At 42.7% G+C, this 18,117-nt stretch overlaps 1 protein-coding gene across 3 annotated transcripts in view; it reads left to right on the top strand.

Annotated features, from left to right (window-relative positions):
• Nucleotides 1-780: 780 nt before the first annotated feature.
• ARHGAP26 (Rho GTPase activating protein 26) overlaps nt 781-18,117 on the top strand; it is a 381,779-nt gene continuing 364,442 nt past the window's right edge. Inside the window, exon 1 of one of the 3 annotated variants that reach the window (XM_039836423.1) lies at nt 781-1,310. In XM_039836423.1, coding sequence (XP_039692357.1) covers nt 1,157-1,310 — 154 coding nt within the window. In that variant the 5' untranslated portion in view covers nt 781-1,156. The remainder of the gene's footprint in view (nt 1,311-18,117) is intronic. The other 2 variants (XM_039836425.1, XM_039836426.1) reach the window with 2 other exon arrangements.

Consider the following 18,117-nt stretch of genomic DNA (forward strand, 5'->3'; position numbering starts at 1 on the left):
TGGCCTTTTTCTTGCGAAGCTCACCGTGTAGCAAAGGACGACAGGCAGTGGGCGAAAATATGTAAAATAATGTTAGATGCTCAGTAGGAAAACAACAGGCAGCTGAAATTCTAAGGATGTTAGATCCTTCGGAGGAGGGCCCCTGTGGGCGGGTTTTGGGCAGGAGTGGTTGTGACGCGGAGGGACTGAAGGGGGCGGGAAGACTGCAGTCAAGAAGAGCTGGTAATTTTAAGATGCAAATATTTTCTGCCTGACTGCAAGAAAAAGCGTGTGCCTAGGGTCGACATGGTTGCTTGGTGCAGTCGGGGTTCTCCTGGGGCAGGGGCTGCATTTTGAATGCAACCTGCCCAGCTATGCAGGGCGGGCAGAGGGGAACGGTAGCCCTCATTCGCAGTATTTTTGTGCTCAGCACATCTAGGCTCCTCCGCTCCCCAGACCTGCAGACGCCGCAGATTGGGCTCTGACCCGGACCGCAGCAGGCAGGGAAGAATGGGGGTGGCGGGGGTCCATGCACCGCAGCAATTACCCGCAAGGATCAGGATCGGCAACACCTCGCGGGCGGGAGGGGGCGGAGCTTGTGCTGCGGACCTAGGCGGTGGCGCGGGCCCCGCCTTCTACCTGAGGCCCCGCCTCCAGGTCCCGCTGATTGGGTCAAGGCCGCGGAAGGGTCGGGCGTCCCCGGGAGGCCGAGGGGGGGGTTCGGCCTGAGGTGGGCGCGCTGATTGGTTCGGCTGGGATTAGGTCATCGCTAGCAGGTTCGAGCAGCCCGGACGCCCGCGGGGTGGCCGAGGCTGCTGTGAGAGGGCGCTCGAGGCTGCTGGAGAGCGAACAGGCGAAAAGAGGCGGGGAGGCGGCGGCCGCACTCGCTCTCCAGCTCGCTGGCTTCCCGGCGCCCCTGTAAGTGCGCCGCTGAGCTTCCTGCTCGCCGGCCGCTCCGTGGCGCGTCGCCGGAGCAGCCGCCCAGCAGCCAGGTCCCGGCTCGGTTTGGGAGTCGTGCGCGCAGGGGGACACTGCGCGGGGGGCGAGCCGGCGCCACACCTGTGGAGCCGACGGCCGTAGTGGGTGCCAGCCCGGGTCCCACTGCGTGTGTGCTGGGGGCAGCGGGTCGCCCGGTCCCCGGGGGAGGTGCGTCCCCCGGCTGGGCGCCTTGGGCACTATGGGGCTCCCCGCACTGGAATTCAGCGACTGCTGTCTGGACAGCCCGCACTTCCGAGAGACGCTCAAGTCACACGAAGCGGAGCTGGACAAGACCAACAAATTCATCAAGGAGCTCATCAAGGACGGAAAGTCCCTCATCAGCGCGCTCAAGAGTGAGTGCCCCCCGAGCCCGGCAGGGTAGGGGCCCCAGGGCGGGAGGGGCCGTCGGGCGTTGCTCAGCCCTTGGCGTCCGTGCACCGGCTGGTTTTCTGTCCCCGGGGCGCTGAGGGACGGGCGTAGGTGCTTTTAATGAGGCGGAAAAGGTACGTAAAATGGGTGAGCCAGCCACAATCCGATAAAGAAAGAGATCGGTCCCCCTGCTGTTTGCTTTCTGAGATGGTCGGGAGGTGACCGAGGGCAAGTGGTGCTCTGGGCCACCACGGATGAATGTGCGCGGCACACAGGTGTCCAGGGAGTAAGGACTGTAGTTTCTGGCGCGCCGCAGCCTGTTGGGAAATTCTAGCGCTTCCACGACTCTGGCTCCTTTGGGAAAGAGTTGCTCACCCCTAGGTGCTCAGCCGTGTGAATGGAGCGCTAACTCCTCTAGGGGAAAGGCGGCTTGTGATTGCTTGCTCCCTGTACGTAGCTCCAGCCTGCTCAGGGCTGCCAGGTTCTCCAAAAGGCACAGGCGCCACCCAAAGAAGGACTGATTGGAAAGGTTGTCTAGCTAGGAATTCTTTGGAGTATTGGCAGTCAGTAACCCCTAAATCTAGAGTCAGGGCCATGTACATCTACGGGTCCTGATTCTTGTGTTTAGCAGAGGGGATAGGGGTGGGACTACAGAATCAGAATGTTCCTTTACTCTGGCCTAGGGTTTAAAAATAGAACGAATATATCCTGACTCTCTTCTGCTTCCTTGCCCTCCTTTTTACCTCTCCTGTTATCCTTGAAAACGAAAAGGTCTGAGAAGGAACATCCTCAGTCCTTGCTCAGAAAAGATAAGTTTAAATACATCCTTCAAGATTCTGGAAAAAAAAGATAAGTTTAAATACATCCTTCAAGATTCTTTTGTAAAACCATTTTTATTTCCTTTTGGTAGGGGAGAAATGAAATTTGCATTCTGTGTATGATTTTCCCTTGACTTTTGCGGAGCCAGAGAGTTTCTCCTTCTGGCCAAACCAGTGTTCTAGGGATGAGTGCCTTGGATTGTTAAGATCGTTTTTTGGTGCCTTTTCAGTATACCCATTTACAGATTGTTCAGCCCAACTTTTAGTTTTGAGAATCAGGAATAACGAGAAGGCAGAGTGTGGAATCATCTTTGACTTTATTTTTTCTCTTTGTGATGGAATTTTTAATAGGTGATACCTTTTAGGAAAGATTGTATTGGCAGAGTAGGAACCTAGCTGTGAGAATTGTACCCAGGCCTCTTTAAAGCAGACTTATATAAGTCAGGTGCCTGAGGTGTCATTTTGTGAGCCTGTTGTTTCTAAAAATGAAGGAGACAATGGAACCAGAGGGCAGCAGGTGCTAATCTTTTGGGGTGAAGTAAACTGTGTGGTGTGATGAGGCTCCTCGGATGCTGGAGTCTGACCTGAAACATGCGAACAGACTTTCCTTGTCAGTGATCAGGGCCATCCTTGGTTCAGGAAATACTCGATCCCTGGTTTGGGGGTTAGTTAGGAGCCCATTTATAGGTTGGGCCCACAAATTTTGATTGAATACCAGGCCTGTTTTAATTGGGCCTCTGCTTTATTCAGTGAATGTTTGGAGTGCCTGCTGTGTGCTGGGCACTGAGAATGAAGTTGTGGATATTCTGCTGCCATGTGGCTACAGAGACTTAGTCCATGCCAGTCATTGCTTCACCTATGAATTATCTCATGTGCTGTTATTCATTTTACAAATGACAAAACAGGCATGGGGGGATTATAACCTATAATCATACAGCTCTAGTAGTGGGGCTTGGTTTTAAACCCCCATGTCTGAGCCGGCGATGGGGTACCTGCTGATGCAGAGCTGTTAATCCTGCCCCATCCCAATTTCCCAGAGTGGACCCCCTGGACCAAGCCTGCTGGAATTTGTACTTCCATGTTATATCTCGGCCTTGAATCTGAAGAGGGTGCATGTGTGTGACTGGCAATTTACTTGCCTGTGACTGTTTTTGAGGGGTGGGGTGAGTAGGAATTCTTTGCATAGGAGGAAACGATGCAGTGATAGGGTTCAAGAGTTACTGAAGTTGTCTAATGGAATGGATCAGCCTTATAACTTGGGGGAAAGACTATGTGGAACTAGGTTTCTAATCTCTGTATATCCAGCTCTACTACTAATTATACTCTATTAATATAAACTACTCCTTGAATAGGTCATGTGACCTTTTAAAATAAAGAGGACAAAGTCGGTCAAGTACTATGACCCAGACTTCAGGCATTCCATTATCATTAGGTGCATGCTACATTCTATACTACTATATCACTATGTGCATATTGTTTTTCTTCAGATGACACTTATCACTACTGTAAATGTAAAGCCAGTGTTTTCAAAAATAAATATAATTATATAAGTAACACTGGTTTATATGATTCATAGTCTCTTCTAACTCCAGAACTTTATGGCTTTATTTTATAATTAGTATTTACAGATCTTTGGGTTTAGGTTTCATTTGTGTGTTAATCTGAGGCAATAAAACTGGCCTTCAGGGATTACTAAAGTTCAGCTATGCATCGTTATTGCTACTTCCATTTTATGAGTGAGGAAATGGGATCAGAGAGGTCAGTAACCTGTCCAAGACAACACAGCAGTTAAGTGTATTTAGAATCCAAGTGGTCTGATTCCAAAGCCTGTGCACTTAATCCTGAAGCAAAACTGTCGTCTAGGTCAGTTGTCTCTTGAATCCCCTTGAAAATCTGATAAGCACCATGGACTCCATAAAAATGAAGCCCTTGAAGTCTTTCCTTGGAGTCTAACCCTCTGGTCTGGACACATAGAAGATAAGCAATAAAATAATTTGGGATCTACATTTTCAAAATTTTGGTTTTATAGATAGTTCTCATTTGATGTGAAGTAGTGCCTTTGAGACTCTCAGTCACTTTTTCTCTGTGCCGATTTGTCCAGGCATTTTCTGTGGGCACTTATTTGCCTATGACCCTTTCTTTGACCTGATTAATCAATGTCTCATTGAAGAGAATTCTGTATGTTTATGTCTCTTTTTCTTTTTGTAGAGACAGTAGAGGGTGGAGATGAAGTTCAGACTTATAGAATTAAGAGTTTTAGGATTTTCCTGGATTTGAATCTTGATGACATCACATACTGGTTGACTCTGGGCAAGTCACTAAGCCTGAGGTCCTCCTGTGTAATATAGGAATAGCCACATTGACTTCATAGGGTGGTTGTGAGGACTAAATTAAACAGTGGTATAAAGAAAGTATTTCAGCTTTGAGCCTGGTACATAGTGCTGCTCAATTAATGGTAGTTGTTACCATCTTTCAGCATTCATGGTTGTCAAGATTTGGAGCAAAAGTCACTTAAAAGCAGAAGGACATTTTGGGTTTGGACATCAGGACTTAGGCCTTACCACCTCTTAGGTTGGTGGTAACTTACACAGTTGTGTATATATTAACAAATTGGTGGGAAAAATCCTGGTAACCTGTTTGTATAAAGTTATGCTATACCAAAAAAAAAAAAGCACCACTGGTTAAAAAGAAAGTCTCCTAACATCTTTGCTGTTCCTAATAAACTTCTGGAAACTTAAGTTTTCCATCTTCTTGCTAGATTGCTCCCTGTCTCCGTGGCTGGGCTGGCTGCCTCTCTCTACCTTGTAGGAAAAGCTTGCAGAATGCATTGGACTTCATGTCTGGCTGTCTCATGGACTCAGTGGTAAAATAAATGTGATTTCATGGAAGTGGAAGTGAATTAGGCCATTGGTTTTGAGGACTGGTGAGGGTTTTCAGGACCTTTTTTTTCTATCTTGATACTTGGTTTATGGACTTGTTGTCTGAGATATGCCCCTTTAAATTTGACTTCTGATTTCTGAGACAGAGTGAGGATCTTTTTTTCTGATAGTCTAAGGTGGGAGAGGTGGGACAGAATGCAGATTTTAAAATATCAACTTTATTGTGATATAAATCATCTTACCGTACAGTTCCCCCATTGAAAGCATCTAATTCATTGGTTTTTAGTGTATTCACAGTATTGTACAACCATCACCACAATCAATCTTTGAACATTTTCATCACCCCTAAAAGAAACCCCATTCCCATTAGCAGTCATTCCACATTTTCTCCCAATTACCTCCCCACCCTCTGGCCCAAAGCCCTAATCAACCACTCATATATTTTTTGTCTTTCTAGATTTGCCTGTTCTGGACATCGGATATGCAATTTAACTAGTTTTCTCCTAGATGGTGGGGATCAACTTTAGGCACAGAGTTCTTGATTGGAATTCCATAAGTTGTTCTCCTTCATGAGGTCCCAAAGACTGAACTGTGTCGCAGGGCCCAGAAAAACCCAGGTGTGTGCCTTTGTGTTTCCAAGCCACAAGGGAGGAATGGTTTCATTCTAGTTCGTGGTACTTTGATGGATGCAGAGGAGATCACCAAAACAAGACTAAGAGGTCTGCCCCTTCTCTCACTATATGCTTTTAGTTAAGTTGGGGTAGGGTGTGTGGTACTGAATCAAGCCTTACTCTAGGGTAGGTGTTCTTCTGGGTGACGCTTTTTTTTGGAGAATACACACCTTGTTCATTTCATTCTTGACAGTTAATAATTCTGAGGTCTCTGACCTGTGTCACATCCCCAAGGCAACCATAGTGAATTTTAACAGAAAGAGGTGGTCTAATAAGAGTGCCAACAGCTCTTGTTTATTGAGCACTTACCAAGTGCCCAGCTCTATGCTAAGTGTATCATTAGCCTTACCACCATCCTGAGATGGATATTCTTACTTTTCTTCATTTTATAGTTGGGGTAACTTGTCTAAATTCACACAGCTAAGCAAGTTGTGCAACCAAGTTTTGAACTTGGCAGTGGACTGCAAGGCCTTCTCTTGAACATTACCCTTCAGTAAACATGATGGCAGTAAAGATGCAAATTATTCGTGGATCTAGACCTTAGAAAGGAGGAAGATGTTAGCAGGTGCTAGATTGAGAATATTGTCCTATTCCACTTGTTTTTCATACTGAGTCCTGAGTAGCAAAGAATAGCAGAGATTTTGTATTGTGTTCTGAAGTTTTGTGTTTCTCTTTCTAGGATAGAATTAAAGAACCATTGTAGACTAGAGGGGCAAATGAGGGTGTCTGACTATCTCTTGGCTTTGTGAAGCAATAGAGTTTCTCTTTGGGGTAGCAGTGAGTGATTACCAATGATCCTCTCTCTTTTTTATTTTTTTTTTAAAATGTGTACTTTTATAGCATTAATTTCTTTTTTTTAATGAAAAATTTTTATTGAGATATAAGTGACATATTAGTTTCAGGTGTATAATGATTCAATATTTGTATGTCACTATCGTAAGTCTGGTTAATATCTGTCACCACACAGTTTCAATTTTTTTTTTTTATTGTGAGGAGAACTTTCAAGATCTACGCTCTTAGCAACTTTCAAATATACACTATAGTATTATTAACTATAGTCAACATGCTGTATATTATATCCCTATGACTGATTTATTTTATAAGTGGAAGTGATTATTAACTGGGTTATAAAGCATCGAAAAGGAAGGCCAAAAACCTGTTCCTAGGTCTGATTTGTTAATAGCTCTTTGCTCATTAAAATAAGAGTAAAAAGATGGATATCAAGAGTAGCATGCTTTAAAGCATCTCATTCTTTTGTACTTTGGATATAGGCTTCTGCAGTGGTGAGATGAGCACTTCTTGAATGGTATAAACTCCCAGAAGATGTTCAGTGCCAACCTGCTTTGTTTAGGAGTAACTACATCACTCACAGAACCCTAACGGGAACAAATAAGTGTAGAGTTACAGAGCATTTCCCCCAGTTCCTTTGCGTTGCTTTAGCACTTTGCAAATAAAAGAGAAAAAAGCCATTTTCTAATTATTTGTAGATGGTGATAATTTGCAATACTGACATTTGGAGTATTACTCATACAAATATAAACAACAGCAAATTAAATCCAAACAAGATTTTGTAGTTTTTATATAACATTGGCTTTTAAAAAAAGTCCTTCCACTTTATTCTGCTCTCGTTTGGATTGAATAAATTGCATCTCATCTGTAGTTCTCAACCCACTGACTGAGGCTTAAGTTCTCCTCTTTTTAAAATAATTAATAGGCTTTATTTTTTAAAGCAGTTTAAGGTTTATGGAACAATTGCATAGCAAGTGTAGAGAGTGCTCATATAGCCCCTTATACCTATTCCTCATTAACATCTTGCATTAGTGTGATATATTTGTTAGGGTAGTGATATAACATTATTAACTAAAGTCCATAGATTGCATTAGGGTTCACTCTTTGTGTTGTACATTCTATGGGTTTTGATAAATGTATAACAACATGTATTGGCCATTACAGTATCATACAAAATAGTTTTACTGCCCTAAAAATCTTGGTGCCCCATCCTTGGCAACCACTGATCTTTTTATTATTTCTCTAGTTTTGCCTTTTCTAGGATGTTATACAGTTGGAATCGTATAATATGATATGTAGCCTTTTCAGATTGGCTACTTTCATTTGCATTTAAGGTTCCTCCATTCTTTTTGTGACTTGATAGCTCATTTTAAAAAAAATCACTGACTAATAGTCCATTATCTGGATCTACCACATGATGTATCCATTCAACTATTGAAAGGCATCTTGGTTCCTTCCAAGTGTTGGCAGTTATGAATAAAGCTGATATAAATACTTGTGTGCAGGTTTATGTGTGGACATAAGTTTTCAACTCATTTGGGTAAATAACAAGGAGCCCAATTGCTGGATCGTATGGTAAAGAGTATGTTTAGTTTTGTAAGAGGCTGCCAAACTGTTTTCCAAAGTGGCTGTACCATTTTACATTATCAGCAGCAGTAAATGAGAGTTTGCATTGTTGCTCATCCTCAGCAGAACTTGGTATTGTCTATATTTTAGATTTGGCCATACTAATAGGTATGTAGTGGCATCTCATTGTTTTTTAAATTTGTAATTTCCTGATAACATTATGTTGAACATATTTTTATATGCTTATTTGCCATCTGTATATTTTCTTTGGTGAGGTGTCTGTTCAGATCTTTTGCCCATTTTTTAAATTGGGTTGCTTGAGTTTTCTTATTGTTGAATGTTTTCTCCCCTGTGGTAAAATATACATAAAACAAAATTTACTATGTAAACCATTTTTAAGTGTACAATTCATTGGCATTAAGTACAGTCACAATGTTATGTAACCATACTACTGTCTCTTTCCAGAACTTTTTCATCATCCCTAACCAAAACCCTGTATCCATTAAAAAGTAACTCCCCATTATTCTCTTCCCCTAGTACCTAGTATCCTCTATTTTACTTTCTATCTCCATGAATTTGACTACTCTAAGTACTTCATATTAATGGAAGAATCTAGTATTTGTTCTTTTGTGCCTGGTTTATTTTACTTAGCCATGGTGTCTTCAAGGATCACTCATGTTGTAGCATGTGTCAAAATTTCATTCCCTTTTACAGTTGTTTTAATTACCAACAACTGTCATTAAGAAAGACTGTTCTTTCTCCTTTAAATTATAAAAAGGCATTTTTTCCCTCTCCATCTATTTTTTCCCCCCTCAGAATGATTACTAATACTTGGAATTGAAATATCAATTTATCATGGGTGTCTCAAGAATATTATGTTTATGCTTATTCCTTCAAAAGTAGCCATTTGTTTTAGGTCAACATATTTTCAGGGACTTTTAAAAGTGATTTATTATACATTCACCATTTTATGTGTAGAGTTCAGTAGTTTTACAGTTATGCAAACATTACCCCAATCCAGTTTTAGAACATTTTTGTCACCCCAAAAAGAATCCATTCTCACCTCAAGCTTCAGACAAGTACTAATTTGCATCCCCCTGTTTTGAAGCATGAAACAACATGCATTTATTTGTCTCAGTTCTACAGGTTGGAAATCCAGGCATGAAGGGACTGGGTTCTCTGCTCTGGGTCTCACAGGGCTGAAATCAGGGTGTCAGCTTTTATCTGGAGGCTCTGGGGAAGAATTTCCAGCTCATTTCAGTTGTAGACAGAGTTCATTTCCTTGCAGCCGTTTTCTGTGGTCCCCATTCTCTTGCTGGCTGTCAGTTGGGGCTACTCTCTGTTCTTAAGAGACTGCTACATTCCTTTTCTTGTGGCTCTTTCGTCTTTCGTCAAAGCCAGCAACAGCACACCAAGTCCTTTGGAGTGCTCCCTTGAGTCTCTGATTTCTTCTTTTGCCACCAGCCATAGACAACTCCCCAGTTTTAAAGCACTCATGTGATTAGAATAGGCCCACCTGGTTAATTTCCCTTTTGAGGAACCTGAAGTCAATTGATAAATTCCTTTTGCTGTGTAAGGTAACAACCACAGGAATGATAGCCCTTCACATTCACATGTTCCCCATACCACTTCTAGCAACACTGTCACTTTTTTAGTCCTCAGTCAGGGCAAACTCCTTACCCCAGGCCATTTGCACTTGCTCTTCCCTCCCCTTGAAAGATTCAGCTCTAGACCTTCCTTTGCACAGTTGGCTGCTGCTTGTCATTTCATTATCCATCAAAGGCGTGCTCAGAAAGGTCTTCCATGATCGCCTGGCTGAATCCCTACCCTACCCTGCTGGACAGTGTCTGCTATATCCTCCAGTCGTATTTTCTTCATGGCACATACTGACAGCTCAGATTATTTTGCTGACTTATTTGTTGGCTTATTTTTGTCTGCCTCTGCTAGCATGTAATTGATGTAATTGATCACTCCCCTTGATGTAAGCCATATGAGACTCTTTCTCTGAGTGTCTTGCCTATCACAGCCTCCCCAGGCCTGGCAGAGCCCCTGGCACTTGGTGCTCAATAAATAATGTTTGAATAAATGAATGAATGGGACAGCGAATTAAGTCTAACCTCAGGGAATACTTCAAAAAGTTAGACAGCCTAACTTTATAGATTTGTCTGTTCTGAAAATTTAAGCTGTTTGGAATCATACTATATGTGGTCTTTTGCACCTGGCTGCTTTCACTTAGCATAATGTTTTTAGATTCATCCATGTTGTAGCATGTATCAGTGGTTTGTTCTTTTTTAATGTTGTTCCTACTTTGTTTATCCATTCACCAGCTGATGGACATTTGGGTTTCTAGTTTTTGGCTCGTATGAATAATACTACAGTGAACATTTGCATACATATCTTTGTGTGGACGTATGTTTTTGTTCATTTCATTTCTTACCTAGGAGTAGAATTGCTAGGTTGTATAGTTAACGTATGTTTAGATAATTTTTGAGAAACCTGCCAAACTGTTTTCCACAGTAGAAGCATAATTTTAAACTCCCACTAGTAATGTACTAGGGTTCCTATTTCTTCATGTCATTGCCAACACTTGTCTGTCTTTTTGATTGTAGCCATCCTAGTGGGTGTGAAGGGGTATCTCATTGTGGTTTTAATATGCCTTTCCCTGATGACTAATGATGTTGAACATCTTTTCATATGCTTATTGGCCATTGGTGCATTTTCTTTGCTGACATGTCTATTCAGATCTTTTTGTTGTGCAGTATTTTATATCTTGGATTTTTTTCCCTTTAGTTTATCCCATACAACTTTTGTTGGTCAAATTGAGTAGCACTCATTATATTTTCTCCACTTGCACTCATTTGGGGACTTTTTGCTTCCATTTGCTTCAACCTCAGATGCATTTGACTGGTCAGCTTCAGGATCCCAGGCCTTCGGATGGTGGTTCTGAGGAGGCTGAGGTTCAGGTTTCTGCTCTGGTTAGGCCAGTCAGCATCCCTCTGGGCAGAGGCCCTGAGCTGGACTTCTCAGTTCTGGCCAATGCGAGTTAGTTAATGATCTATCACAAACCCCATGAACTGACAAAATGAGAATGGGTCAGGGAGGAACTGTTACCACCACTGAGCTATTGGGGAAAGAAACCCATGCGGATGCTTTATTATCCTGTCAAGGCCAGTGCATTTTTAAAAATTAGCCAAGGGAGGGATGCCAATATAAAGCTAACAGTCAAAGTGGTTTTTCTAGATTTAAATTTCTGACTGATACGAGTGTTAATTTTTAAAATTATAATCCGCTATGTTTTCAATTATGCATATTTCTTCGCCATTGGAGGAAAGCTTTCATTTACAAATATGGAGCCCGCTCTGCTCCTACCGTGCTCTCCAAGCCCTAGTCTAGAGTAAGGGCTTTTAGGATGACAGGAACAGGTACAGAAGTCATGAGGCAGGAGAGTGCGTGGAGTGTTTGAGGACCAGGTGTTTGGACAGGCCAGGGTGGTTAGAGCAGAGTGATGGCAAATGAACAGGGAAAGCCTAGCAGCCAGGTTATGGGGGTCTCGAGTCCCAGAAAGGACTCTGAGTTTCATTCTAAGTGTAGTGGGCAGCCATAGGAAGTGGTGATATGATCCTACTTGTGTTTTTAAGAGATCGTGGGGCCGCTGTGTGGAGAATAGGTATAGTGGGGCAAGAATGGAGGCAAGGAGACCAGTTAGGAGGCTGTTATAAAAGGTCAAGTAGGAGGCAATGGCACCTTGTGATAGAGGGGCAGCATTGGAGTTGGTGGTCAGAATCTGAGTATTTCTGGAAGTAGAGCCTGCAGGGTTTGCTGTTTAGTTGGATTTAGGCTATGAGAGAAAAGAAAGTCACGAACGATTCAAATGTTTTTGGCTTGAGCAATTATGTGAATGATGGTGCTATTTTCTGAAATAGAGAAGACTTGGGGAGGGTTAGGTTTTAGGGGGGAAAATTAACAGCGTGAATGAATGACCTAATCTTCTAGTACAAAGAAAAAAATTTCGTAGTTTATGAATACATTCTCATAAAAGAATCAAAGAATATGGAAAGGTACAGAGTAAAGCCCTCACTTTTCTGCATTAACTACAGTCAGCAGTTCCGTATTTTTTCTTTTTTTCTGAACATATTTTTTTCATAAATGGATTATACTATATGAATTATTCTGTTTTGCTTTTCTGGTTAATACTATATCTTAGAGATATTCCCTGCCAGTACCCATACATAGTGCATTCTTTTTAATGACTGTTTTGAGTTCTACTGTGTGGATATGCCATAGCTTATTTACTCAATCTGCTATTGGAAGATATTTGGATTGTCAGTTTTTCACTGTTAGAAGTGCTACAGCGATCACTTGCAAATCCACTTTTGTGTGCGGGTCCCAGCATTCCCATGGGATAGAAGATTCCCAGAATCCTTAAAGATTCCTTAAAGATTCTTCAAAGTAGAATTGTTGGCAACCTCCAATTTTTACAAGCTCTTTGACATCTATTGTTTAGGTCCTTTGCATCCAGTTGATATTTGTCTGGTGTTCTTTTGAGTGTGTTAGAGTATGTTTCAGAAGATTTACCTTTTGTTTAAATTAGAAGCATCCTTGACAGAACAGATCCTTCTGTTAGGCACTGACATGGATTCTAAAAGAACCAGGGGACAGAAGAAAAAAATTGTGTGTGTGTGTGTGTGTGTGTGTGTGTGTGTGTGAGAGAGAGAGAGAGAGAGAGAGAGATATTACAGTTAATTGGCTGTGTCCTAATTAGCTGTGTCCTTGGACCTGTCCGATACCTTTTTGAGCTGCTGGTGCTTACAGATAAAGTGGGAGATGGGATGGGGCTTTGCCCGTATCTCATGAGCTATTCCAACCACAAATTTCAGGGACCAAGAAGGAGATTACGTTTGTTAGGGTAAGGAAACAACATTAATGGCCAGAGGAATGTTTATAAATTAGAGTCACTGGGGTTTACACATTTTTGTAGAAACCCAGAGTGGAGAAATAGAAGAGGAAATAGCAAGGAAAACAGCTTGGCACTGTGGGCCAGAAGCCGTCGTGGCATGTTTACATCTGGCTCATTTCACCTTGGTTGGAAGGCACAGAATGCTGCAGAGGGTGAGCTTGGAGACTGGGCAGTCACCTACTATATTTAGAAAGAGGAGATTCCTGGGGTTAGGTCTGTGTGCCTCTGCGTGTGTGTGTGTGTGTGTGTGCTGTGTGTGTGTGTGTGTGTTTTCTTTGCCAGATGAACAAAGGTCTGAGGGGCTTTGGAATTCTGGACCAAACTTTGTTAACTAGCTGGCTCCTCTGGGCCAAGCCAGTAGCTACGCTTTGTCTCTCTTGCTGCCACAAAGGAAAAACCAAAATAAACCCCTTTTTATATAGTTTGTAAAGACACCACAGGTAGATTTCAAAGCTCATCTGATCTTGCTATCAGCTGTTCTTTTAAGTTTACTCCAGGCTAATTTGAACACTTTGAAAATACAACTGCCTCCTATTGTGAGACTTTAAGTAGATTTCCAGGCAGATTGATTTAAATTTGAGGCAGTTTCTGTGGCAGGAAGACTGTCAAGCAGAACTAAAACCTTGACAGATTCCTGATTGCATATCTTGTTATAACACTTGTGGGGCAGGTGTTGACAATGATTATCAGTTGAGCAAATAAAATTAAAAAGACATTTTTACTTTAATTCATACTTATATTTCTTTTTAAAAATTTTATCTAAGTAGGTAAATGATAGACAATTCAAAAAAGATAACAAGGAATGTGAGTATTCTTTTAATTCCTTTGGTCTCCCGATACCTAATTCTTCTACTAGAGGCAGCATTTTACTAGTCCTTGTGTATTTTTCAGATATAATTTATGCATGTGAGAACAAATATATTTATGTATGTTTTTTGGTAGTATGCCATCTGCACTGTTTTGCATATATTTGCAATAATGCACTATTTTAATATATTTTAGATATTCTACATTAGTACATGTGGAGCTAACTCAGTTTTAGCATTGCATTATATTCTACTGTATGAATGTAACAGTTTATTTAACCAGCCTCCTAAAAATAGACATTTAGATGATTTCCATCCTTTTACCATTACAAGCAATACGGCTGTGAATATCTTTGTGGTACTTGTCATGGGCACATGAGTGAGTAGGTCTGTAGGATGAATGCCTAGAAATGGAACTGCTGGGCATGTACATTTTTTTATTTTGATCACTATCTCATAGGAGTGTTTCTGAAAAGTTCTGTGTGAACTGAATTTTGTAAATCATGATTTTGGAGTAGGAAGGAAACTCACTAGTTAAAGAGTGGCCTTTAATAAAACAATGCTTAGAGTTTTCTCCATTTCCTACCTTCAGTCTGTATGTACTGTTGATTCTAGAATTAAAAGCCACAACAAAATCATTCCCTAAAATGAGACACAGTGTTCTGGGAATCGCTTGGCTTATGGCCCCAGAGGACTTGTTTGTGGTCCTAGTGAAGGTGCTGTTGAGTTTTTATCTTTGTGAAGCCTGTGCATTATTCAGGAAGTTTGGCAGGTGGTAAAGGAGGGCGGTCTCCTACCTTTAGTGACTGGAGATCATGACTTTGGGCCAGTAGGCACAACTTCTCTGTCAATGAAGCTTCTCTGGACATCAGAATTTCTGGGGAGTGGCTAGGGAACAGAGCATTTTCTCTGACATCTCTCTTCTGGCTGCCTGTCCTGCAGAGCTTAGCGCTTGCCCCGGTGGAGGACAGGATTCTGTCACCTGTCTTGTGTGGTCTCTATTCTAGTGCCTGTGACAGCTCACATTGGGGCGGAAGGCTCCTGATGGTGGGTTTCTGGGATGGGGCAGTTCCTGTCTACTAGGCACTCAGTGTCCTGACAGACAGGGGAAGCACAGACCTTCTGCAGTAAGTAGAACGGGATGATTGTTAGCAGTTTAAAAGGGGAGGGAGCAGAGAACTTTGTGAAAGGCAGGCAAAGGTTTATCGAGCCCAAGGAGGCAGCATTCCAAAAATCAGTCACTGAAAACTTCCTCTGTGATTTTTGCCCCACTGTTACCACTGTTTGTTTATTTTGAAAAAGTGTATTTGTTAAAAATTACATTTATTTCAAAAGGGAAGTTTATAACATTCTGAAATTATGTTTGATGCAGTTAGCAATATTTTTTCGAAAATATCTTCAAATAATCATAAAATTATAATCATTAAGTTGAAAAGTAGTTGTCATTGTATCACCTAAAATAACCCTGTATTTCACTCAGTCATTTGAGCTTCACTATGCTAACACTCCCAAGGTAGAGGTGTGCAAGAGAATGGACCATCTGGCCATCGTGCCTGGGGGCAGGGGATGGCAGGGAGAAGGGTGTGCTTCTCAGCTTAGGGTACAGGTGTTGGAGTAGGTGCCAGTGTGCTAGGGAGTATATAAAGTGAGTAGCAGAGAGTACACTTTTCTGAAAATCACCTTACTCAATGGAATCATTATTTGAATATTCAAACAAATGTTGAGAAATTATGGAGGAGAATGCAGGCTTCCATGGCATTTTTGAGGTGACATACTGGTGTAGGTAAGGAGGGGAACATGTAGTCAACAGCTGACAGAAGGCAGGAGTCTGAGGCATCTCCAAAGTTTCTACCTAAGGTATTGGGAAATTGCTGAACTGTACCACATGAGAACTGTGGTGTGTGTGGAGGCTATGGAGCTAAGTCAAGTTGACCTTACTGAGTTGTTCCCGTGATACACGCAGTTCTGGCACTCTGGAGAGAAATGTAGCTTTGGGTCTCACCAGGTGCTATTAGTGGTCTAGGCTGTGGTTCTCAGCCATAGCTGCCCATTGAAATCACCTGTGGAGTCTAGGATCTGTCCCCAGAGATTCTGATGTAATTTGGGTTGCAACCTGGGCATGGAGAATTTTAAAAGCTCCTCAGGTGATTCCAATGTGCAGCAAAGGTGGAGAACCACTGGCATGGAGAGAAGAGAGTGGAGGCCAAAATCCTGGGGAATGACATTCAGCAGAGGAGTAGAAAGAAGAGGGTTGGAGAGACTTTTGCTCTGATGATGAGGTGTTTCATTCTGGCCAGTATGAGTGAGCGCTTGCCCAAAGGCTTTTGGATTTGACCTTTGCAGGTGAAACTGGAGAAAGCAGCGTTAAGTACAAGAGTGATAAATATCTACCATATAATGTTATTGTGAGGAATAAACAATTGTAGGTATTGTGCTTAGCAGGGCAAACAGGTGCATGTTTAAGTGCCCTATAATTGGAATGTACCACTATTGTCATTTCTAGATTGTCCTTGTTGTAAGAAGTAGTTTTTAAATGTAAATGTGCATGAGAATTTTCCTGGGGATTTATGGGCTCCCCCAAGGAGATTCTGGTGCTTGCACTCTGGGATGAGGTCTGGAAATCTGAGTTCTTTGTAGGACCCCAGGTGATTTGTGTGGAGGGGTCCTCAGACCACACATTAAGTCCTAATACATAAACCTTGTCTCAGATCCATTGTTCTCCCTTAACCTGCACAGCTGTGCTAGCTAGCCTCATGTTTGGACATCTCAGGTATCTGGAAGGAACCATTATGGTAGGTCAGGGAATGATTCAAAGGGTACAAGTTCTACCCACTTCAGAACATCTTAGCCTGTGGCTTCACATGTGGGATCCAGTTGTTCCATAAGCTTGGCCTGTGAGTTAGGACCCTTATGTAGCACTGGGAGTTGGGGGTAGGGGATGGGGGTGGTTGAGAGGAAGCTTCTGAAAGGAAACTTTATGCTCATGGGCAATCATCACAGGACAAACGTTTTCCCACAGTAAGTCTTGGGTGCTCTTGTCAGGGTTAAAGTCATCTGGGGTCAGAGCCTGTAATTATGTTGCACATTTTTTTTCTTTAAAAACATTCAGGAAGCATAATGAGCTGACTGAGCTGTTGCACAGCTAGAGGGGACTTGGTGTCTGGGGGAGAGTAGGAGAGAGACTGGCTGATGGCTCTAGGGGTGAGGTGCCCCAAACCCAGAGAGAGTTGATCTCCTGCTCAGACTTGGGAGGTGCCCTGGGGCGATTCATTTCTCGAAACAGCTCCTCCTTATCTCTGTTTTGATCTCAGCTGGTTCTCACCTGTCTGAGTAGGGCAGGGTGACACTGTAGACCACAGCCGCTTGAGACCCTGGGGTTTGGCTACCAGATATGAGTACTGCTTTCCCCCGGTCAGTTTGCTTCTTAAGAAATTCCGTGGGCCACTCTTTCAAAGACAGAGGTTTCTTGCATTTGTATCTGACCAGAGCATTTAGATGTTTGGTACAAATTCTTAGCCAGCAGATCATCAGCCTCAGGACTCCTGTGGTAGGCAATAGGAAGGCCAGGCAGGCCCTGGGGATGGGTGCCTGTGCATTTGCACCTCACCCAGCCCTGGCCATGTCCTGCCACTGCCTCTTGTCTGCTGGCCAGGCCTTGAATACTCCAGACAGCTTTGCTTGCTGCTGACTCCCGGCTCTCTGACTGAAGCCTCTCTGAACCCAGTGTGCAAGGTCAGTAAGCTACCATGTTGCCAGCTCCGTATAGAGCAACACATGGTTCTCTTTCTGGAGAGAAATCTTGTTTCCTCTTTACATAGCCAGCAGGCTTGTAATCAGTTTCCCAGCGGGGAAGCTCTGCTCCATTGCATAGAAAATTGGAGTGGAACTAAGAGCTTTTGGCCTCCTTTTCTTTTGGGATATGACTTTGGCTTGCTTCTCATCTCCCCCATCTCTTCTGGCCAGCATAACTTCACACCATATTGTAATGAAAAGACTACACAATAGGGCTTAGAGTTTTGCGTAGGGAGCAGCACAGAGTTCAAGCATGAAGATCATCATCAGCTGAAGATAATTTAAAATGAACTTGTTTTCACAAGTCTGGGTTCTGAATTCTGGGGTCTCATCATCCCCCTTCACTCCAGTCTGGAGAACTGAGTCTTTTAAAGAAAGATGGTTGAAATGTTTTTTGATGGCAATCTTCAGTGAGAAACTTGTGAAATGTCATGCAGGAAAAAGATGACTCATGTCTCTTAGTGTGACACCCCAAGCAGTCATATTACTGAGCTCCCCAAATGTGCTAACAGG

This window comes from Pteropus medius, unplaced genomic scaffold, assembly GCF_902729225.1.
Source record: "Pteropus medius unplaced genomic scaffold, Ma_sr-lr_union100, whole genome shotgun sequence".
Lineage (NCBI taxonomy): Eukaryota > Metazoa > Chordata > Mammalia > Chiroptera > Pteropodidae > Pteropus > Pteropus medius.